Raw genomic sequence first — 24,173 nt, 5'->3', positions numbered from 1 at the left:
CACTTATTTTTATTCTGTGGATCCGCGGGGAGGGGAACGTGTGGGGGGGAGTTTGTTGCGATAAAAAGAGAGAGAAAAAACCTGACCCGTGGCGTCAGCTCCACCATGTCCTTGCGTAATTGTCGCCAGCCCCGTCTCCGATTCTGGAGCGCGAAATGATCTTGATGTCGAACTTGTTGCGGTTGGACCCTCACCACTGGGAGACACTTACTTTATTTTACTATCCACAACGACTCGGAGGGTACATGACAACTGGTAGTAACTGAATTTACTGGATTTACAAAACACGCGTCCGGTGAAAGAGACTTTTCAATCACTCTAACTTTACGCGGGGGTGAGTTTTCCTCGTCCAATGCATCTGTTTATGTGGCAGTAAATGTTGCTTGTTGTGGTTTGCGCTAGAGTTCCAAGTTATTTCGCTTGGTGATACCTTTCATTGGACAATAACTGAATCTTTTCAACTGTTGAATCGCAAGTGCTCGCTGCCGCTCCTGTCGCTCCTCGTCCAGTCAGATGCCATCCTTGCGCTGCTCTGTCGTTCGGTGATCGCCTTGTGGACCGAGCGCTCCGAAGCGGCATCTATCGAGGTCCACCTCCCACCGCCATGGCGGCAGGAGTGGCGGCGTGGCTGCCGTTCGCCCGAGCGGCGACGATCGGATGGATGCCAGTGGCGAGTGCGCCGATGCCGGTTCCCCCCAAGGACCCGCGGCGGGCGCAGGAGGGCCTCATCGTGCTCAACGTCAGCGGCTTCAAGTTCCAAACTTGGCGGAACACGTTGGAGCGCTACCCGGACACCCTGCTGGGCAGCACGGAGCGCGACTTCTTCTTCCACGAGGAGAGCAACGAGTACTTCTTCGACCGCGACCCGGACATCTTCAGGCACATCCTTAACTTCTACCGCACCGGAAAACTCCACTATCCGCGCCACGAGTGCATCTCGGCTTACGACGAGGAGCTTGCGTTCTTCGGAATCCTCCCCGAGATCATCGGGGACTGCTGCTACGAGGAGTACAAGGACCGGCGGCGGGAGAACCAGGAGCGGATCCAGGACGACGAGGAGAGCGACCCGACCAAAGAGGCGGTCGCGCTGGACCTTTCGTTCCGTGAGACTATGTGGCGCGCCTTCGAGAACCCCCACACCAGCACCATGGCCCTGGTCTTCTACTACGTCACGGGCTTCTTCATCGCCGTTTCAGTGCTGGCCAACGTGGTGGAGACGGTGCCGTGCGGCGCCGCGTCGAGCCGAGTGCACGACGTTTCGTGCGGCGAGCGCTATGCGCTGGCCTTCTTCTGCCTGGACACGGCGTGCGTAATGATCTTCACAGTGGAGTACCTACTGCGTCTGATCGCTGCCCCCAGCCGCTACAAGTTTGTCAAGAGCGTGATGAGCATCATCGACGTGGTGGCCATCATGCCCTACTACATCGGCCTGGTTATGACCGACAACGAGGACGTGAGCGGGGCCTTCGTCACCCTGCGCGTCTTCCGCGTCTTTCGGATCTTTAAGTTCTCGCGACACTCGGCCGGCCTGCGCATCCTGGGCTACACGCTGAAAAGTTGCGCCTCGGAGCTGGGCTTCCTCCTCTTCTCGCTCACCATGGCCATCATCATCTTCGCCACAGTCATGTTCTACGCCGAGAAGGGCTCCACGGCCAGCAAGTTCACCAGCATCCCGGCGGCCTTCTGGTATACGATCGTCACCATGACAACCCTCGGGTAGGTGCCGCGGGATGCGGTGTGAGCGTGTGTGTGTGTGTGTGTGTGTACGTTTATATTCTTTCATTTTCGAGTTTGAGTAGTTGAGTATTGGAAGCATGTTTCTTGTGCTTTGGAGAGCCTATGAACTGCTCCAACGTGGGAAGTGAGGCCCTACATGATGCACGGTCGGGCCACGCACGGTCCTACGCGTGGTTCTGAGAGGACCCGCTGGCCGCTCCCCATGGTGCTGAAACGGAGCGCGTACAGTGTGGATGGTGCGCAGCGGCGCTATCCAATGTACTGAAGCGACTCAGCGACGCGCGGCGTTCACTTTGTGAAATCAATTCAATGTGTTGTTGATAACGCTGTTGTTAACGCACTTGGGGCTCGCAGGGGATGTCCCTGGGATGTCCCAGGGGAGGTGTGCCCCCAGTGCTAAACATGGCGAGTGTTAGGTGGTCAATTTTAAGAGGCAGACATTATGCTCAAATTTCAATACAGAGAAAACGACCTCCCCAATATTGTGTAGGTCCCCCTCTTGCCACCAAAACAGCTATGACTCACCGAGGCATGGACTCCACAAGACCTCTGAAAGTGTTTTCGGTTTTCCAGCAGAACATTGCCCTGAGCATTCACACTGCCTCAGCTGGCTTGACCTCTTCCCATAGTGTATCCTGATGCCATCTCTTCCCCAGGTAAAAGACAACACATGATCGTAAAACATGATTCATCAGACCAGGCCACCTTCCTCCGTTGCTCCATGGTCCAGTTCTGACGCTCACGTGCCCGGTGTAGGCGCTTTTGGTGGTGGACAAGGGTCAGCATGGGTACTCCAACTGATGCACTGTGTGTTCTGACATCTTTCTATTATAGCCAGCATTAACTTTTTCAGCAATTTGTGCTACAGTAGCTCTTCTGTGGGATCAGACCAGACAGGCTAGTTTCGCTCCCCACACATATCAATGAGCCTTGGGCACCCTTGACTCTGTCACCGGTTGACCAGTCGTTCTTCCTTGGACCACTTTTGGTAGGTATTAACCACTGCATACCGGCAATACCCGAGCAGGCCTGTCGTTTTGGAGATGTCCTGACCCATTCATCTTGCCATCACAATTTGGCCCTTGTCAAAGTCGTTCGGATCCTTATGCTTAGCCATTTTCCTGCTTCCATTATACCAACTTCAAGAACTGACTGTTCTTTTGCTGCCTAATATATCCCACCCATTGACAAGTGTCATTGGAACAAGATGATCAATGTTGTTTTTATGCTGTGGCTGATCGGTGTATAATGAGATAGAAGTAGAGAGGAGTAAAGCGGGATGATAGAGATTGTTATGAGGTAGGAACTATTGATTATTGCAAGTTCTTTAATCACCTTGTAAATGGAAAAAATGGTGTTAATCATTTTGCCGGGGACCCCCCTCGAACTTCTTGGAGGACCCCCAATAATCTAATAATATGTATTTCAAATTTGTGTAATAGCTTTTCGTTACTATCAGGGTGAAAACTTTTGCTCGATATTCATAAAGGTACTACCAATGTGTCCTTGTATGGGTCTGGATGCATACATACATGTCTATTTCTCTGCACGTGTCTATAAGTGTGTGTGTGTGTATGTGCATGTGTTTATGTGTTTGTGTGTGAGAGAGAGAGTGAGTGGAAGTGAACGATAGATCAAAATATAAGTGTGGCTCCATGCCAAAGGCAATATAATTACTATTCTCCTGCTGCCCCTGGTCTCGACAGGTGTCAACTGAACCTAAATGACTCTTTTGTTGCAGCGTGTAAACAGAAGACGCACCTGGCCAGGTCTACCAGCAGCCAGTCTGCTAACAAACACATCACAATGCGTTACACTGCATAACCTGCACAACAGACACAGACCACCATCTCTATCTACAGGCATATATATACATATATACACACAGTATAAATATATTTATTTATTTATATACTATATACGGTACTGTGAAAAAGTTTGAAGCAGTCGTGAAAAAATGCTGTGAAGTAAGGATGCTTTCAAAAATAATGCCATGAATAGGTTTTATTTATCAATTTATTTATCAACATGGAAAGTGCATTAAACAGAAATAAAAACTTTAATAAAATTAATATTTGGTGTGACCACCCTTTGCCTTTTTAACAGCACCAATTCTACTAGGTACACTTGTGCACAGTTTGCTGCAGGTAGGTTGTTCCAAGCATCTTGGAGAACTTGTCACAGTTCCTCTGCAGATTTAGGCTCTCAATTGCTTCTGTCTTTTCATGTAATCCCAGACTGACTCTATGATGTTAAGATCAAGGCTCTGTGGGGAACCATATCATTTGTTTCAGGACTCCTTGTTCATATTTTCACAGAAAATAGTTCTTTATGACTCTGGCTGTATGTTTGGGGTCATTGCCATGCTACAGATATATTGACACAATAATGCAAAATATATCAAATAACCAAGACAAATTTTGTTTTGAAACATTAAGTGACTAAACTTTTGCACAGTACTGCATTTAGTTGATGAGAAGAGTTTAGGTAGAAGCACAGTGCCTCCAACAAAGTTAGCTTGTTAAAGTTTTTTGTTTTCAGATTTTGCTTGGCTTGAATTGTCGCAAACTGGCCAAGAGTGGTATGGTTTAAAGGTGATGCAATGTTGCTGGGTTTCTTACAAAATTGTCTTTTAACAAGCAATGCTTCACATTTGGATGAGCTGGGTTATTTTTGTGTCTCTACATGTGTGTGCACAGCAACTAGTGCATCCAAAAGGGGTCGAGCTGGCCGGGTGGGTGGGTGGGTATAGCTCATTGTGCTGAACTAAAGAGGATTTTGTGTCCCTCTTCGCTGCAACAGGGAAAGGGAGTCGCGCGCAAACAGGCTTTCTGAGACCCATGATTACAGTCGGCTTTAATTCCTGACGGTTCTCTCTCTAGTTGATTTTGTGAATTCTGAGTGAGCCAACTTTGCGGCAATGAAGTTATTTCTTCTTCTATGTGGCTTACTCTGTGTCAAACCCAGCCATGAAAGAGTTTTTTCTTCTGTGAGCTATGGAAAAGGGGTGCAGATTAGTGCTTTTAAAGACAATTGATATGTCAATATGCTGTTGTTATTAATGGAATAGAGAGAGATTTAAATACCTTGTCGACGTCACTGGTAATCAATGGGTTGCCACCGGTTCAGACTAAATTATATGCCTGTCTAACTGGTTACATACCTGTCTAACTAATGATATGCCTTTCTAACTTGTTATCGTGGCCTCTGGTGTAAAAAATAGTATTCCCATAAAATGCAGTACTCACATTGTGACACATTTTTGGTCATACAGTATCTTCTTTCTGTTCAATCATTTAGACTACATACATATACAGTATATGACGTCTTCATTTGGTGACAATACGATACTGCTGAATGACAAAAAGTGTCATGGAATTATCGCCTCGACCCTAGAGCCCAGAGAGAAGAATAGGGGAAATATGAGTCTTTCAAAAGGGTCGGTCCTTTACATAAGCTCTGTAATTCAACAGGACCTCTAGCAGTCTGTTTGACCTGGACAGCTTGTCACTTTTACCCCCTCCACTGAATTGAAGGATTAACTCCTGGATTATTTCAGGGGAACACCAACTCGCTATCCAGTTGCACTGGATTGGATTGTGTGGGGCCCGGATGCTTTGTTGAGTCCACAAATGAAACCGGATCAATAGGTCTCTTGAGTTTGGGTCAATTCTTGCAAGCGTGTCATTGATGTGGTAAAAGGGTAAAAGATGGAGGGAGAGACTTTCCTTGAACCCAAAGCACCAATCGGGGTCCTGGAGGTCACATACTGATAGGAGACCTCTATGTATGCACGTCGGTGTGTGGAGGTGGCAGAAGAGGCCGGGCGACTCAGAGACAGTGGCCCGTGGCCAAGGCAACGAAAACAACCGCCTTCCCATCCCAACTGGTGAGGATCTCACCAAAACAGCAGACACAGAGCATAACAGCCATTTATTATTTACTGGCCTGACCTCTCTCTCCACCCACCTGCAGACAACCTGATCAAGGCAGCTAAACAGGTTAGAGGGAGGGAGAGAGAGAGAGAGAGGGAGGGAGAGAGAGAGAGAGAGAGGTCTCTCCATGTCTGCTGGGATGTAATCTTGTCTGTTGATTCTGTTGCACCATCAAAGTCCAGCCCTTGTTTTTAAAGGCGAATAGTCCAGATTCGCCACTGAATAGAAAAAGTCCAAGTGGGTTTAATAGATGAAGCGTTTACAGTAATGTTCTGTTTAGTGTTACTTGTTGCTGTTTACGCTTGGAACAGATTTCAATCTATGTTACTCGCTAAAGATGACACTGACTGGCTATATTTGTAGCAATGCAAGCGTTATACACAAAGGTGCTGGTTTTCTTCAGAGAATTCTATCAATAGATCAAATTGAAAGAAGTGGGATTATTAACAGACCTCTTGGCTGTTGGATTTGAGTCATAGGATCAACTTAAAATAAATGCCTTAATGTGCTAAAACCTTCTTCCCCTCGAAAATATAGGTTCATCAAATCAAAGCAATTTTTTAAGTTGATCCAATAACTCTAATCCATTTGTTTTTCAGTGTAGCAAATTAAACAATATTCAAATGAAAATGTTTAATATAATTTTATTTACCAGCACTTTTTGGGCTTAATCATAATCATCAAAATCCAAATAAAAAAACCCACAGGTCACGGTGTTAACAATCCCTTGTGCCAATCAGAGGCGTGAGCGCTTGGGATTTGCCTTGATGTTGGGGCAGACGGGGATTTCATGGTTTTTCAAGTGGGCACGAACCATCCTCAAAGTTCAATCGATTAGCCTACTAAGCAACGACCCATAACAGTGTAACAACCTTGCATGAGGCTGGCCTTACAACCTGCCATGATGTTCTTGAGAGTTGCTGGAGTTGAGCAGAGGGCACAGGTCGGATCGTCATCAGCCACTGATGGAGATTCTTTGGTGAAGATGTAGCCCATTATGTCATGTACGTCATATGTAGCTTTTCCTGTTTGCTTCCATTTCCAAGTCCTTCCAGTCGATCTTTCTCCTCTCCACGCTTTCCTACCGAATCCATTACCCCTACTTAGCTAGGCTACCACCTCCTTATAAGCAGAGGACCAGCGAGATGACTCTTGTCCAGTCAGGTACGCTCTCATGAGGTCCTTGGAATTCACACGGATTGTGAGATGCCAGGCATCATTGGCATCCCACACAAACGGACCACAATCTGTGGAGGCACATACACACCACACACACTGCCTGAATAATACTCCGCTGTGCTTGTCACACATTTGAGTGCTCCAATGGCAGTCCGCCGTGCGGCCGTGAGCTTTGGTGATCTTGACGTGTCCAATCTGGTGACTTAAAACTCATGAACCAGGAAGTGAGAGAGAGGCAGAAATAGCTCTGATTGTCCACGTTAGTATAATTAATGGAATGGCTCACATTAAGTCCCACTGGATTACATACAGTATGTGTGGAGTTGTAATGTGCTGTACCACGTTAAGTGACAATCACACTGATGACAAAAGTCTGTCGTAAAACACTGTGTTACAATCTAACTGCCATAATAATGTCTATTTACTCGCCATATGCTGCAAACAGACTGCTGTCAACACCACCAGAATAATAAACGACTTTATCATTGCTATGGCGGTGGCAAAATATTGGGTTTAAAAACAAGATCAAAGGTCGGTAAAAAGAGGGGTGACATGATGAACCTTTCCAGCCATACTGTGAGTGTCGTTCTGCAAGACTCAGAGAGAATAGTGACGTTGAAATTCTGGTTTTAAGAGCACAAAATGCATCCGAGAATGTGCAGACATGGTGTGTTCGGGCAGATCAAAAATGGAACGGCAAAAATGTCACTTTGTCAAATGTTTCTGTAACATTTTGTCTATCTCAGCGGCTCTAGATAAAAAGATAAAATTAATTTCGGTCGATTCCTCTCTCTCTCTCTCTCTCTCTCTCTCTCTCTCTCTCTCTCTTTCTCTCTCTCTCATTCTCTCTCTCTCTTTCTCTCTCCTCTCACCCCTTCCATTGTCTCACTTCCAGTGTCATCGTTCTCTCCGGGGGGGTCTTTTAATATCCATGAAGAGAGCATCAATTAATAAAGAGATCAAATCACGGAGCAGGATGGGATTAGGGGCTCAGATTACTATTTTGCCATGCTGGTACAGCCTCAGAGAACATTTACTTCAGACGTTTTCAAAAAGAAGAAAGGAAAACAAATTGTTGATGGTTCAAAACAACTTTGTTACTGTTTATTTAAATTAATGAATAAATTATTTCAATTATTTATAGAAGCATAACCTGATGCTTCACCATTAAGAACGTACCAATCCACTGCAGCTACATACTGCGCTCAAATGCAGTCCAATGGGGCAAACATTTAAGCTGAAAAAAAAAGCTATTGCCAGACAAATAAAAGGGTTTTCAAGGTTTTATTTTCTCTTTTGCACTTCCACAAATCAGCTCTTCTGGCTACATTTGCACTGACGTAAGAGACTAGAAACAGGAAGTGCCGCCACTTCCTACCTGCAGCCGGAGCCAACGATATGCTTTGGATGTACTGCGGTAATTGCAAAAAGTAGCGTGAAATAAAATGTGATATTACTGTTCTTCAAAACACTTTCAAAAGTACACAGACATGTTCGACTATGAGGAGATTTTATTCGATTTTTTTAACTAAGATGTCCGAATTAGAATGACTTCTGCCAAGAGTATTTACATGTACTCCCAATTTGTCATGGTGATTATTGGTGCGTATCTACAGATGATTAGCATGAAAAAACCGTAGCAATCTAAGAATAAAAAACAAATAAACAAATAAATAAATAAATAGGTAAATAGATAAATAAATAAATAAATAAATAAATAAATAAATAAATAAATAAATAAATAAATAAATAGATAAATAAATAAATAAAATTGAATAAAAAGTATAATAAAAAATGTTATAATATGTGCCAAATATACACAAATAGCTGAAAAAATGCAAAACAAGTATAGAGAGATGTATAAAATATACAGTATATACAATGCGATCAATCCTATGCGCAGAATAGGTTATTGAACTAAAAGAAAATAAGTTTAAAAAAAACACGTCAGCTTTCTCTCGCTGATGTTTTCCGAAGCGTCTGAAGGTTTTTATTTAAATTTTATTCATATCGCTATGCAGACCCCCTCTTCTTGTCTGTATATCTGGAGATCTCTCTTTTCCATTCTTAATGGCCTTTACCTTCTCTTTCTCCTGTTTTCGTGTTACCTCTCCTACCTCTCTAGTCTCCCTGCTTCTTACTCTTTTACCTTTGTCCTCCTCCTCTCCTCCTCCTCCTCATCTATCTTGGATCTCTGAGGTCAACGGAGAAAAACCTGCTATTACTGACGGCTTTACGGACTGAGTTAATTTAATTAATGTGTTTGCCGCATGAGGTTGGGAGCTGTGCTGCAACTGTTACACACACATCCTGCACGCACACGCACATATACAAAGCCAGGCAGACTTGTGTAAAAAGTGAGACACATATAGATATATTGTATTCTCATCAGCAAACATGCATGTGTTACTATTGCACCACACAGACAAATATCTCTTTCCTACTCACTCACTCACTCACTCACACACACACAAACACACACACACACACACACACACACACACACACAAACACACACACTTACACACACACACACACAACCACACAACTACACTCACAGAGTTCAGTTTAGTGATTATTTCAAATAGGATCTGTAATGAAGCCACCTTAGAGCTGCAACAGAGTGGAAAAGATTGCCTCTGTTCCTCTCTCCGTAAAGAGTAGTATTAGAAAGAACACACACACCTACACACACACACACACGCACACACACACGCACACACACAAGAGGAACAGATTCTTGTTCTTCCCTTTTCTTCTGCAGAGATTGAGAAGCGGAGAACCCTAGGCCTGGTTTGGGGGGGGCGGGGAGGTTGAGCAGGCTCCTCCAGCGTGGGGGGGGGCTCCTTTAATGCCAGTACTGTTTTTAATTTGAAATGAACATTTTAACGGCGCTCTTAACAACTTCCACCGGAAGGCTTGAGATCATTTCAATGTCATACTTTATTCATTCATAACCTTTTTGTAATTTATCTTTATCTGATGCACAGAGTACACTTTGTACAAAAAAAACATAAAAATGACAAATGATTTAACACATTTTTAATTTGACTATTACATTTTTAGACTTTTTTATTCAATTTTAAAACAATGTTATTCTCCATTTTTTTGGAGAATAACATTTATTTACGTTTTTTTATGCTAATGGTCTGTAAATAAAACGTGTCCTAATTCTGTATATATTTCACTCTTGGATTCTTTTTTTTAGACCGTTAAGCATTCCGGTTTCCACACTACTCGTCTGTCTGCACTACAAAGCACTAGCTATTACCAAGACCAAATTGTAATAGTAATGGTTATAGTCATCCGTCTCCTGCTGCAGACCTCCTACAGACAGACTCACATAGACTGATAGACAGACTAGCAGGGCAATCAATAGGCATCATGTTAATGGCAATATTTAGGTGTGTCTGCCAAAGCTGTGCTTACAACTGGCTTCATTCCTCATGCTGTCAGGGTTGGTGTGGAGCTTGAACGGACTGGACTGCATTTTCTTCCATCTGAAACTGCAGAGGAGTGTGGAATGGGTTTGGTAGGACATCTAGCAGCCTGTCCTTTACTTTGCCCAATTCTATTCCAGGAGCATCATGGCGGCCGTATCTATCTATCCATCTATTGGTCAATTGAAGGAATAACAAGTACTAACTAGCATAGTTACTTAACTTAGTAGTATAGTAGTATAGTAGTATCGAGACAGTAAAATATCCATTTTACAAGAAATCAGGCTTTGTGGACTAGTGTAGAAAGGCATGTAAACACAGCAAGCAAGGATCTTAATGGGTCTAATTTTGGGAGAAGATGATTTTAGGGTCAAATGATAGCATCACCATACAGTTAAGAAGAAGAAAGAAGAAAGAAACAGTCTTTATTTATCACGCAACACACCACACTACAACACATGCTTGCACACACACACACATGCACATGCTTTGATGGTGGCCGGTGAAATGGATTCTCTGCTTTTGACCCATCCTGGCTTGTCCTTCCTCCGGGGGCACAGCCAGGAGCAGTGGGCAGCATACGTGGACGCGCCCGGGGACCAGGTGATAATGTCCATCGCTGGTCAGACGATGATGGGTGCATGTTTTTGAGGGGGGTCCTTACTGACGTGAGGTGGGGAGAACATGCACGGGGAGAACATGCAAACTCCACACAGAAAGGATTCGTATTTGGGAGATAACCCACCAAATAGGAGCCTTTCTGTGTGGAGTTTGGTAAGAGCAGTGAACTGCAGCTTCATTCTTTAACATGTGTCACAATCCATTAGCGGAAATCATTTATCAATATATTTTCAATTTCCTTATTAATATTGTGATCAAATCCAGAACAGTCTGTATACAGTACATGTACGTATATTCTGCATTCAGAAACAGATAAATGCAGAACTGTAGAGAACATAGTCACCTTTGAACACCACCCTCAAAATAAAAACGCGTCGCCAGCGCAGAGACGTAATCAATTGATCATTGACCGTTCTTATGCCTTGGCTGGGACTTTTGCCCTCCACGAGCCATCCAACCGTCTATAATATACCCCCCGCTTACTCCTCCAGACAACTGAATGTTGGACGACCTTGCATATAACACATCTCCCCGGGGGCAGGAGGGCATCCTAATTAGTTTACTTTAGAACGAAGGCTGACTTTGGAGCGCATGCCACAGTATAGAAATTCGACAGAAAATTCCATTAATAGAAAAAAAAAAGAAAAACGTTCACACTTGTGATGCAGGTGACGTTTTGAGGGTATTGAAGTTTGAAAGCCTTCTCTCTCTTTCTCCTCTACCCCTCGATAGAGCTGACTTCTAAATCGGATCTTCAATTGATCTACAGTTGACACCTACGAGACAGATAAAGGTCATGCAATTTGGCATTGTGTTACGTTTTTTTTATCGACTTAATTTAACAGTTCTCTGCAGAGCAGAGGAGAGGTAGATTCGAGGTCAAGTAGAGAGAGGTAGAGCAGAGGGAGGTAGAGTAGAGGTAGAGCAGAGGTAGAATATAGGTTGAGTAGTGGGAGGTAGAGCAGCGTTGAGGTTGAGTTGAGGCAGGTAGAATAGAGGTAGATCAAGGTAGAGTAATGGTAGAGTAGAGGTCGCGGAGAGGAAGGGAGAGGTCGAATAGAGGGAGGTACAGCATAGGTAGAGCAGAGGTAGAGTAGCAGTAGAGCAGAGGTTGTGTGGCGGGAGGTAGAGCAGAGTGCGATAGGGTAGAGGTAGGATATAGGTTGAGTACTGGGAGGTAGAGCAGAGGTCGAGCAGAGGGCGGTAGAGCAGAGGGAGGTAGGGTAGAGGTGGTGCAGAGGTAGAGTAATGGTAGAGTAGAGGGTGTGTTGTGGGAGGTAGAGTAGAAGTTCAACAGAGGAAGAGGAGAGGGAGTTTGAGTATTCTATCAATTTGTGTAATTTGTCAAAATGCTAAGGAATTACAATTTTTTTCTTCAGTGTCACATTTTGAGGACAGTCTCATGTGACTGGGCTGATTGATACATTGGAACACACTTCAGATAGTGTTAAATGAGTTCTCTATTTTTCAACATAATAAACATAATAAAAACATTCAGTTGCCATAATTTCTAAGTCTTTTTAGAGCGACGTCGCTTTACTATTGAGAAACGTACCACTCACACACCCGTTGCCTCACCTGGTGGAGCGTACCATTTTCAAGGCAAGGGGTGAAGCCAACTTCCTGTTTCTAGTTTCACTGTTTGCAGCCATTTTTTAAGACAGTCTGATCCATGACCCCAGTTTCCGCATGTTCGAAAAATACCTTGGCCGAAGCGTCGCATCTCATCAACACCTTGGAGGAATGATCCTCATGTACAGACTGACAGACAGATGGATGTGAAGGTGGATAGGTGGACTCCCATTTCCCATCACCCCGCCCGTTAGCCACCTACTCCGTTTTTCATTTATTTTTTCTATGCACCCCCATCTGTCTTGTGACGAGTCAGCCAAAACTGACTGACACTTGCTGCTTTTTAGATACAAGGGATGAAATAATGGCCCGGGGCAGCGGAGAGCTTTCGATCTTCTTGGTGGTGAAAGTCGTCATAGCTGTGAATATCATTGATGCTAACGCAGGTTGAAGACAAACTCTGGGGGAGGGGGGCCAAATGTCGGACAGCTGCTCATGTTACACGTGCATTTCAAGTCCTACACCTACAAACCTACAAGCTAGCCAACTGCACATGCGCGACCAAAGCAAAGCGCACTCCGTTCGAATTTTAACATTTAAAAGTTGAAGTATAAAGTTGTATAAAGGCAGCCAAATGTGCTGTAACTCTTGGAGAGGAATCGTCCAGACAGTGGGAAGAGCTGAAAAAGGCAGAAGTGATAGTGTCTGCGAAGGCACCAATGTACTGCATTTGGACCATAATCAAGCCGTGTTAGATCAGACCCATATCTAAGCTCTTCCTAAGATTCTGGGACCTCCCTCTGTGATTGGTCCCAGATATTTCGAAAAGCACTGGTCCCTTTGAAAACTCATTCTGCTCCGACCTATAATATTTGAGAGAGTCAGGTGGGAAAGGAGTGTCGCGATTAACAGAGTTAAAGTGTACAGTGTACGCTTTTGTTTGTGTTATAATTTATTGTTCTAACATATATTCCTGCTAAAACTGATGCTATTGCTGCATCGGCAAGATTGTCTTCAGGAGCCGCCATTGTTGTTGTTCTGAAATTTGGCGTGCTTTGTAGCTGTGTCACCAACTAACCCGCCTCCTAGGGTAACAGTTGGTCCTTGGTGGTTCCTCTCAGCCCGTCAAGCCATGTGATGGACTAACCCATAACCTAATGGATGGACTAACTCCAGACCTCACGCTATATGGGCTGGCATTCGCGAGGCTGCTGGAATCTATCAAAGCTTTTGGAATTGGAAAAGTGAGAAAAGAATGTATGACACTCAACTTCAATGTCTCACTGCATATGCGAGTGTCGCGAGATAGTGAACGCCAATGCCGTTCCTTTATGTATTGCCTGACATATGGCCATTCCTGTAGACGTATTGCCTGAAGGATGTGAAGGAGCCTGGGGGATTGTTCTGGACATCTGAGAGTTTTGCTGGATGAGCAGAAAGGTGACCCTGCCATGGGTGCACCCAGTCCACCCCAAGCATGTTCAGCCATAGCCATCATTTGAGCGGTCAGAGATCTGATGGAGGGAATAGCAAAGCCTTCCAGTGAAAGTAGTGCATGTAGGAGATCAGGAACTTTCTCTGGAGTCATTCCCAGTCATTCCCAGAACTGGATAGAATAAGCTTGTTTCATGGTTAAGGAATGTGGAAGATCAGACTGAGAGAAGAGAATGAGGACTATGGAGAGCGTAAAGGGACTTGCTCTGGAATTTCGCTTTCAGTCTCCTAAGCCAGCACCCAAGAGAAAAACTGTCTGAATTACTGAATAGAAGAAAAGAGAAAGTCCTACAGACCTCTGTCTTTTTGCCCAGGCTACATTACATTTTATGTACTGTATATTGTCATATTTTTTTGTGCACAGTCAACCGTTTTATGGTATATTTCCACATTTTCCATGTTGAGTAATTTTATTTTTAATATTTTTATTCCATTGCTTTGCTTGCTATTACCTATTTTCTTAAATTATGGATGAATAAGGTATTTATCTATCTATCTATCTATCTATCGATCTATCTATCTATCTATCTATCTACATGGACATCAGGGGGTGTTTGGTGTTTTTCTATCAGTGATCTCCTGGAATTTATCTAGCAATTTCTGCTCATATTTGATGTATGGTTACTAGAGCCCGACCAATGCCAGATTGTTGTGTTCGATGCCGATCCCGATTTTGGACAATCATAGCGCACCTATTACCGATGTTTTGACCGACACAGAATTTTGCCAAAAAGTGCAAAATTGTGTTTTATTATAGTTTCTATATTTGAGAACATGTAACTTATAAGCAAACAAATAAATAAAATTAAACACACAAATAACTTTTAAGTAGATAAAAAAATTTAAAAGATGATATATGATGTATAATATATAGATTAAATATATATATATTCAACTTAAATACATGAAAAGAACATTTAAAAATAATTATACAATGCACAAGCAAAAAAATTAATATAAAATACACAATTGTCCCTCCCCTAAGCTGTGTTGCAAATCAGAGGCACACCGTAAATACGCGGAGCGAGTGTAAAACAAACATGGATTTATAATGTGTTTTCGGACCTCTGCGTCTATATTGATGAGTAACTTAAAAGTAGTTTAACAAATAACTTATTACCTTACACAGAATCTGTGCAGACAAGTCTTGCTGTGGAGAATATTGTATGAGGCATGAGTGACACTGACAAACGGCCTATTACAGAAGTAGCACGTCAGTTGCTGTGGATAATTCTAGTAAATAGCAATTACAATGTTCAAACAGACAAGTACAGGATAAATAATAAATGTTTTTGTTCATTATATTAATTTAAAAATCAGGACACATGCATAACTGCCAATCCCAATGTACAAAAAAAAAGTAAAGTGATGGCCGATATATCCAAATGGTTACACTTTTTTTTAAATTCCTGCGAATTGTGCATGTGCACAGGTGCGCAAATGTGTGTGAGGTCACCTCGATGGAACTAGTCCATTACAAAAACAACAATTTCAGTTGTAACGGGCCATCGTGGCGGTCACGCTTTACTGCAATAGTCATTCCCTTCCAGGATAAATTTACTGCGTGTATATATAACCCACTGGATAGGTACATTAAATAATTATTACAGTGTAATTACCAAATAATTACAGTTTCCCAACATTTTGATACATATTCGTTTTATTTCAACATATCTAGTAGATACATGAGTTATTAAAGGTGTCTCATTGGCTTCATTGATTTCATTTGCTATTGAATTTGGGGGAATCTTTATGTGATGTTAAAAAAACATTGTTCATTTAGTCATAGCATTCGTACCTTCATTGCATTCCGCTCACTCCCAGACTGATCTGTTTTATTTTGTGGACACTGTTTCGCCATTTAGCTTTTCCTGACAAATGTTGTTCCTCCTGCAACCGTTTGCTGCGCTTATGCCCTGCTGTGTGTGTGTGTGTGTGTGTGTGTGTCTGTGTGTGTGTGTGTGTGTGGGGGAGGGGGGGGTGTGTGCGTGTGTGTATTTTCTCCACAGAAGAGAGATCAGGCCGTTATCAGGCCTGTATTTCAGACATTCTGGGCGCAAGCCGGACCCCTGCTTATATTGTCTGACGTTGTCTGGCTGAAACTTGCCAGGATAAAAAATGAAAAAACAGTAAGAAAAACACAAAAATAAAAAACAAAAACAGCAACCTATCAGCAAAAATGACAAAAAACAGCAAAAAAATATTATGACTTTCTCTCTCTCTCTCTCTCTCTCTCTCTCTCTCTCTCCCTCTCTCTCTCTCTCTCTCTCTCTCTTTCTTCCTCATATACTAGTAGCGTTTCATTTAAGCAAAATGATCAAAAAATGTAATTTAAAAAAGGTGCAATGAGGAAATGAAATTTATTGCAATGAATATAATTGCATTTTGCATAAAAATACACAAGTGCAGGTACATTTTTATGCCTGTCCAGTATATGTACTATGTGTACTGTATATATTTTTTCCGTGTCGGTTGTCAATACAAAATCTATTTGAAAAGTTCAAATACATTTCAAGTTTATGAAACAAAATTGAAGTATTGTTTTAAATAACAGTCAAAAATAATAAAATAATTAAGAGGAATACTTATAGAATAAAATAAAAATACAATAAAATAAAATAAAATAAAATGGAATAGATAAAGGGAATATGCTTATGTATATGTAATAGGCAATTATGTATATACAGATATGTGCATTAAAGTATCATGTGAATGAAGTGAGGTAGTGTTTGTGGGATAATGCAGCACAGTACACAACAGTACGGCGCAGAAATACGGCATCACCGAACAACCCTGAACAGTGACACAGTATGCGGTACAGTATGCTACATACAGTACAGTAAGGTAGTGGAGCCTATGTGTATGGCTCAGTTAGGACCCCTGGTGAGGTCATCATTGACAGTTCTTATGGCTTGCGGGAAAAAACTCTGTCTTAGTCTCTCTGTTCTCGCTGTGTGACTGCGGAGGCGCTTGCCTGACTGCAGCAGCTGGAACAGTCCATTGTTGGGGTGGTGAGGATCCTTCATGATCCTGCAGGCTCTGCTTCTACACCTCCTGGTGTATAAGTCCTGCAGGGGGGGAGGGTAGTTCCAGTGGTACATTCAGCTGAACGCACCACCCTCTGCAGGGCCTGCCTGTCCTGATCAGTACAGTTCCTAAACCAGTCAGTGATGTTGCCTGTCAGGATGCTCTCCACCGCTCCACATTAGAAGGACTTGAGGATCCTCACGAGACCCGTAATTTCCTCAGCTGCCTGAGGTGGTAAAGACGCTGCCTCGCCTTTCTTACCAGAGTGTCTGTTTGTACAGTCCATGTCAAGTCCTCTGTGATGTGGACTTAACTGTACCTGTGACTCCCAGGAACTTGAAGCTGCTCACCCTGTCAACAGAAGTCTCATTAATCACCAAGGGCGTGTGCGTCCTCGATTGTAATCCTCGCCTAAAGTCCACAATCAGCTCCTTGGTTTTGCTGACGTTCAGGTGTAGGCTGTTGTCCTGGCACCAGAGTGACAGGTCAGCCACCTCCTCGCGGTAGGCCTTCTCGTCGCAGTCGGTGATCAGGCCCACGACAACGGTGTCGTCAGCAAACTTGATGATGGTGTTGGAGCTAGACCTGGCCACACAGTCATGTGTGTACAGGGAGTACAGTAGGGGGCTGAGGACGCAACCCTGGGGGGATCCTGTATTCAGGGTGAGGGAGCTTGACATGTGCTTCACCACCCTTACCACCTGGGGCTGGGCTGTGAGGAAGTCCAGGATCCAGGCACACAGCTGAGCATTCAGTCCGAGCTCCTTCAGCTTGGCAGCCAGTCTGGTGGGGGGTATGGTGTTGAAAGCTGAACTGTAATTGATGAACAGCATTCTCACATAGGCCCCCTTCTGGCCATCCAGGTGCGTGAGCGTGGTGTGCAGTACCTGGGAGACCGCGTCATCCGTGGATCTGTTCTGCCGGTACGCGAACTGCAACGGGTCCAAGGGGGAGGGAGGCGCAGATATAATCCTTAATCAGCCTCTCGAAACACTTCATGACCACCGACTGGAGGGCCACCAGACGGTGGACATTCAGGCAGGCAGGAGAGGCGATCTTTGTGACAGGAACGACGGTGGACCACTTGAAGCAGGACGGGACCACTGATTCAGCCAGGGAGATGTTGAATATTGTAGTGAACACCGGAGCTAGCTGGTTAGCACAGGTTTTCAGTACTCAGTTATATATATGTTCAGTTCAGTTTTCAGTTATACATATATTTTTTTGTTTATATACAGTGGGGCAAAAAAGTATTTAGTCAGCCACCAATTGTGCAAGTTCTCCCACTTAAAAAGATGAGAGAGGCCTGTAATTTTCATCATAGGTACACTTCGACTATGAGAGACAGAATGGGGGGAAAGAATCCAGGAAATCACATTGTAGGATTTTTAATGAATTAATTGGTAAATTCCTCGGTAAATAAGTATTTGGTCACCTACAAACAAACAAGATTTCTGGCTTTCACAGACCTGTAACTTTTTCTTTAAGAGGCTCCTCTGTCCTCCACTCGTTACCTGTATTAATGGCACCTGTTTGAACTCGTTATCAGTATAAAAGACACCTGTCCACAACCTCAAACAGTCACACTCCGAACTCCACTATGGCCAAGACCAATGAGCTGTCAAAGGACACCAGAAACAAAATTGTAGACCTGCACCAGGCTGGGAAGACTGAATCTGCAATAGGTAAGCAGCTTGTTGTGAAGAAATCAACTGTGGGAGCAATTATTACAAAATGGAAGACATACAAGACCACTGATAATCTCCCTCGATCTGGGGCTCCATGCAAGATCTCACCCCGTGGGGTCAAAATGATCACAAGAACGGTGAGCAAACATCCCAGAACCACACGGGGGGACCTAGTGAATGACCTGCAGAGAGCTGGGACCAAAGTAACAAAGGCTACCATCAGTAACACACAACGCCACCAGGGACTCAAATCCTGCAGTGCCAGACGTGTCCCCCTGCTTAAGCCAGTACATGTCCAGGCCCGTCTGAAGTTTGCTAGAGAGCATTTGGATGATCCAGAAGAGGATTGGGAGAATGTCATATGGTCAGATGAAACCAAAATAGAACTTTTTGGTAAAAACTCAACTTGTCGTGTTTGGAGGGGAAAGAAAGCCGAGTTGCATCCAAAGAACACCATACCTACTGTGAAGCATGGGGGTGGAAACATCATGCTTTGGGGCTGTTTTTCTGCAGAGGGACCAGGACGACTAATCCATGTAAAGGAAAGAATGAATGGGGCCATGTATCGTGAGATTTTGAGTGAAAACCTCCTTCCATCAGAAAGGGCATTGAAGATGAAACGTGGCTGGGTCTTTCAGCATGACAATGATCCCAAACACACCGCCCGGGCAACGAAGGAGTGGCTTCGTAAGAAGCATTTCAAGGTCCTGGAGTGGCCTAGCCAGTCTCCAGATCTCAACCCCATAGAAAATCTTTGGAGGAAGTTGAAAGTCCGTGTTGCCCAGCGACAGCCCCAAAACATCACTGCTCTAGAGGAGATCTGCATGGAGGAATGGGCCAAAATACCAGCAACAGTGTGTGAAAACCTTGTGAAGACTTACAGAAAACGTTTGACCTCTGTCATTGCAAACAAAGGGTATATAACAAAGTATTGAGATGAACCTTTGTTATTGACCAAATACTTATTTTCTACCATAATTTGCAAATAAATTCTTTAAAAATCAGACAATGTGATTTTCTGGATTTTTTTTTCTCATTTTGTCTCTCATAGTTGAGGTATACCTATGATGAAAATAACAGGCCTCTCTCATCTTTTTAAGTGGGAGAACTTGCACAATTGGTGGCTGACTAAATACTTTTTTGCCCCACTGTATATATATATCTATTTATTTATAGTGTTTATCGAGGGTATCTATATATATACAGTATAGACCATAGATAATCCCTTGTATAGCTGCGTTTAAATAAATATACTCTCAGAGTGTGGTCATAGTATTTCAAAGCGAAAGACCTCGCAGGTGCGGAGGTGACCCATTTCAAGTTGCTGCCGAAGATGTGAGGGTGGAGAGGGTGCTCTAGAGTAATGGCGTCTAATCACTTCAGGGTTGGGATGGGCTGCGCTTGGAAGGGTAATGGCGTGGCCCACCCCTCGGTGACTGGAATAGCCACGGGGGAAGCCATGAATACAGCTGCCGCCACTGCTGGCGACTCAGCAAATTTTCTTTCGGTGGTGTGCATGTTTATTTACTTATTTTTCTTTGTTTTATGATGATGTGTGTGTGTGTGTGTGTGTGTGTCCGTGTGTGTGTGTGGAGGACATTGGCGGAAAATAAACAAGGGGGAAGGTAAAAATGGATTAGATCCCCGGGTTTTCGATGAGCCTTTTTCATCTGCAATCATTTGTGGGTTGTTGCACCCAACAGAACAACAGTTATTCATGAAGTTCATAGAGGGCGCGTGTGTGTGGGTGTGTGTTCGGTGGGGCTCATCAAGTGAAGCAGAACTCCAATGGTGAGCCGTTACCTGTAATTTGGTTCTACAGCTTTTTTGGAGTGGAACACAGTTTTTAATCGTCAAAAGTAGCAAAATCAGAGTTCACCACACTGTAGATATCTGTAATTCTCATTGAAAACTGCGTAAAAGAGCACTTGCCAGCAAAAATGTAATAGGTGTCATTCACCTTTTTTCCCCTCAAATGTCCATTGTTACCCCCCCGGACCCCCCACAAACACACACAGGCACACACACACACACACACAGGCACACACACACACACAGGCACACACACACACACCAGTTCCTTAGTCCACAGTGAAATCCTGTTCAACATGGAATACATATACAATGTTTTGATTTGTGTATGTGTGTGTCAAGGACAACTATTCAAGGCTTGAATGATTACTCCAAAAGAGTAGAGGTGAGGTGGCTCAGACTGAACAACCTCTCTCATGAATGTGTCTTGAGAGAGGCTGTCACGACCAGAACTGGGAGGGACCCAAACCCACGACACAGGGAGACGGGAGGCAGGCAAAGGATGTTTATTCGCCGGGACGGTGGAGCTGGCCGGGGGGACCCAGTCGGATGGGGATGGAGCAGGGCAGGGCAGGGATGATGATGACCAGGAGATGGGGTCCAGGATCCGGGTGGAGAGACGGGGAACCAGGCTGGATGGAGATGGACGGAGAGCCTTGGTCGGCGAGCGGAGACAGGCAGGTAAACCGGGCTGGCTGGATTTGGAGAGACAGACTGGGTCGACGAGAGGAGACAAGCGGGTAAGGGGAAGACGAGACAACGAGACAAACTAGGAACTAGGAATAGGCACTAGGAACTTGGAAGGGAGCCAATAACGATACAACTCGGGGAAAGCTAGTTGACGGTCTGGCAAGGAATGACTAGGAAGCTGGGACTAAATACTGTGCAGGTAATTGATCCCAGGTGTGTGCAATTGGGCTTGAGTAGGGAGCTGCAGATGGGGCAAGGGCGGCCTCTGGTGGCGCTGGGAGGCCGTGGGCCTAACAGTACCCCCCCCTCTACGGACGCCCCTTGGCGGACACCTGGAGCCTGAAGGGCGAGTTCCATTGAAATCCCGGATGAGGGAGGCATCCAGGATCTGTCTCCGGGGGACCCAGGAGTGTTCCTCCGGGCCGTATCACTCCCAGTCCACGAGGTACTGGAAGCCCCTCCCCCGGCGCCGCACGTCCAGCAGGCGCCGCACTGTGTAGGTCGGGTGGCCGTCGATGGTGCAGGGGGGTGGTGGGGCCTCGGCGGGGAGGGAGAGAGGGCTGGAAACCACTGGCTTGAGCAGGGATACATGGAAGGTGGGGTGGACACGGAGGCGTACGGCACAGGGGTTGATGATCGACTCAATGGGAAAGGGGCCAACATACCGGGGGGCGAGTTTTCGGGAGTCCACCTTGAGGGGCATGTCCTTTGTGGAGAGCCATACCATCTGTCCGGGGACGTATCTGGCTGCGGACACATGGTGCCGGTTCGCCTGCCGCTGGGACCTGGCAGAGGCCCGGAGTAGGGCAGAGCGGGCCCTCCTCCACGTCCTCCGCCAGCGACCAATGTGGGCCTGAACGGAGGGTACGGCGATCTCAGCCTCCTGGGCAGGGAACAGCGGGGGTTGGTAGCCCAGAGAGCATTGGAAGGGCGACAGGCCGGAGGAGGCGTTCACCAGGGTGTTGTTGGCGTACTCGGCCCATGGCAGCTGGTCGCTCTAGGAGGTGGGGCTGGTGGTTGTCAGGCAGCGGAGCATGGCCTCCACCTCCTGGTTCGCCCGCTCCATCTGGCCGTTGGTCTGGGGGTGGAAACTGGAGGAGAGACTGACCTGTGCCCCCAGGGCCAAGCAAAGGCGCGCCAGACTTTGGAGGTGAACTGGGGTCCTCTGTCCGACACCACGTCGGCCGGGATGCCATGGCGGCGGAACACCTCGGCCACCAGCAGGTCTGCGGTCTCCCTCGCCGATGGTAGCTTGGGCAGGGCGAGGAAGTGGGCCGCCTTAGAAAAGCGGTCCACCACCGTGAGGATGGTAGTGTTGCCCCGGGATAGTGGAAGACCGGTGACGAAGTCCAGGGCGATGTGAGACCAAGGACGAGTCGGGATGGGTAATGGGCGGAGGAGGCCGGAGCGGGGTCGGGTGGAGGTCTTGGACCGGGCGCAGGTGAGACAGGCCGAGACGAAGGACCGGGTTTCAGGGAGCAGGGTCGGCCACCAGAAGTGCTGGCGGACGACGGCCAGGGTGCGGGTGATCCCGGGATGGCAGCTGAGGCGGGAGGCATGGGCCCACTGCAGAACCTGGGAGCGTGCGGGGTCAGGGACAAACAGGCAGTTAGGGGGTCCAGTACCTGGGTCGGGCTGGTGCTCCTGCGCTTGGGTGACGAGGGACTCGATCTCCCAGGTGTGTGTGGCGGCAAGGAACAGGGGTGGAAGGATGGGTTCAGGATCCCCTGTCTTCTCCTCTGGCGCGAACACACGGGACAGGGCATCAGGTTTGGTGTTCTTGGTTCCTGGGCGGTAGGATAGAGAGAAGTTAAACCGGCCGAAAGACAGCGCCCACCTGGCCTGCCGGGAGATGAGCCACTTCACCGTCCGGATATAGGCCAAGTTCTTATGATCGGTCCAGACGACGAAGGAGTGGATCGCTCCCTCAAGCCAGTGGCGCCATTCCTCCAGGGCTAGTTTGACGGCCAGTAGTTCCCAGTTACCCACGTCATAGTTGCGCTCGGGTGGTGTGAGCCTGCGGGACAGAAAGGCACAGGGGTGGAGCTTACCATCGGTTGGGGAGCGCTGAGAAAGTACCGCTCCTACCCCCGTGTCTGAAGCGTCCACCTCTACCACGAACTGGAGGTTGGCGTCGGGCTGGGCCAGGACTGGGGCCAAAGAAAAGCAGGGCCCGAGGTCGAGGAACGGGCCTCGGCCGCGGGGGTCCACTTGATGGCCCCTGCGGTGGAGGTGAGGGCTGAGAGGGGAGCAGCGATGCGACTGAAGTTACGGATGAAGCGCCGGTAGAAGTTTGCAAACCCGAGAAACCGTTGGAGCTGCTTCCTATTGGCTGGGCTTGGCCACTCCACCACGGTGGCCACCTTCTTGGGGTCCATCTCCAGCCTCCCTTGGCCAATGATGAACCCTAGGAAGGAAATGGATGGAACATGGAAGACACACTTCTCGGCCTTAACAAACAGACGGTTTTCCAGGAGGCGCTGCAGCACCAGGCGTACATGCTTTACGTAGTGGGAGAGGGATTTGGAGAAAATCAAAATGTCGAGGTAAACAAAGACAAATGAGTTGAGCATGTCCCGGAGGACATCGTTAATTAGGGCCTGGAAGACCGCTGGGGCATTTGACAGACCAAAGGGCATAACAAGATACTCGAAGTGTCCGAGCGGGGTGTTGAATGCGGTCTTCCACTCGTCCCCTTCGTGGATGCGGACCAGGTGCTCAGCGCTGCGGAGGTCGAGCTTGGAAAAGTGGGTGGCACCCTGGATGGGGACGAAGACTGAATCCATCAGGGGCAAGGGGTACTTGTCTTTGATCGTGATGTCGTTAAGTCCCCTGAAATCAATGCAAGGACGGAGGGTCTTGTCCTTCTTGGCAACAAAGAAGAACCCTACGCCCAGCGGAGAAGACGAAGGGCGAATAATCCCGGCAGCGAGAGAGTCATGGATGTAAGTTTCCATGGCCTCCTGTTTGGGCCGGCA

The 24,173-nt window shown here is 46.0% G+C and overlaps 1 protein-coding gene across 1 annotated transcript in view; it reads left to right on the top strand.

Moving 5' to 3' along the window:
- Positions 1-604: 604 nt before the first annotated feature.
- Positions 605-24,173, top strand: part of kcnd2 (potassium voltage-gated channel, Shal-related subfamily, member 2) — a gene marked incomplete at both ends in the record, with an annotated part of 127,598 nt that continues 104,029 nt past the window's right edge. Inside the window, one exon of the mRNA XM_080022673.1 lies at positions 605-1,716. Within this exon, the coding sequence (XP_079878799.1) occupies positions 605-1,716 (1,112 nt within the window). The remainder of the gene's footprint in view (positions 1,717-24,173) is intronic.

This window comes from Zeus faber, assembly GCF_960531495.2.
Source record: "Zeus faber genome assembly, chromosome: 21".
Lineage (NCBI taxonomy): Eukaryota > Metazoa > Chordata > Actinopteri > Zeiformes > Zeidae > Zeus > Zeus faber.
Note: the sequence above shows the minus strand (reverse complement) of the source record. Positions and strands in the feature narration are given on the sequence as shown.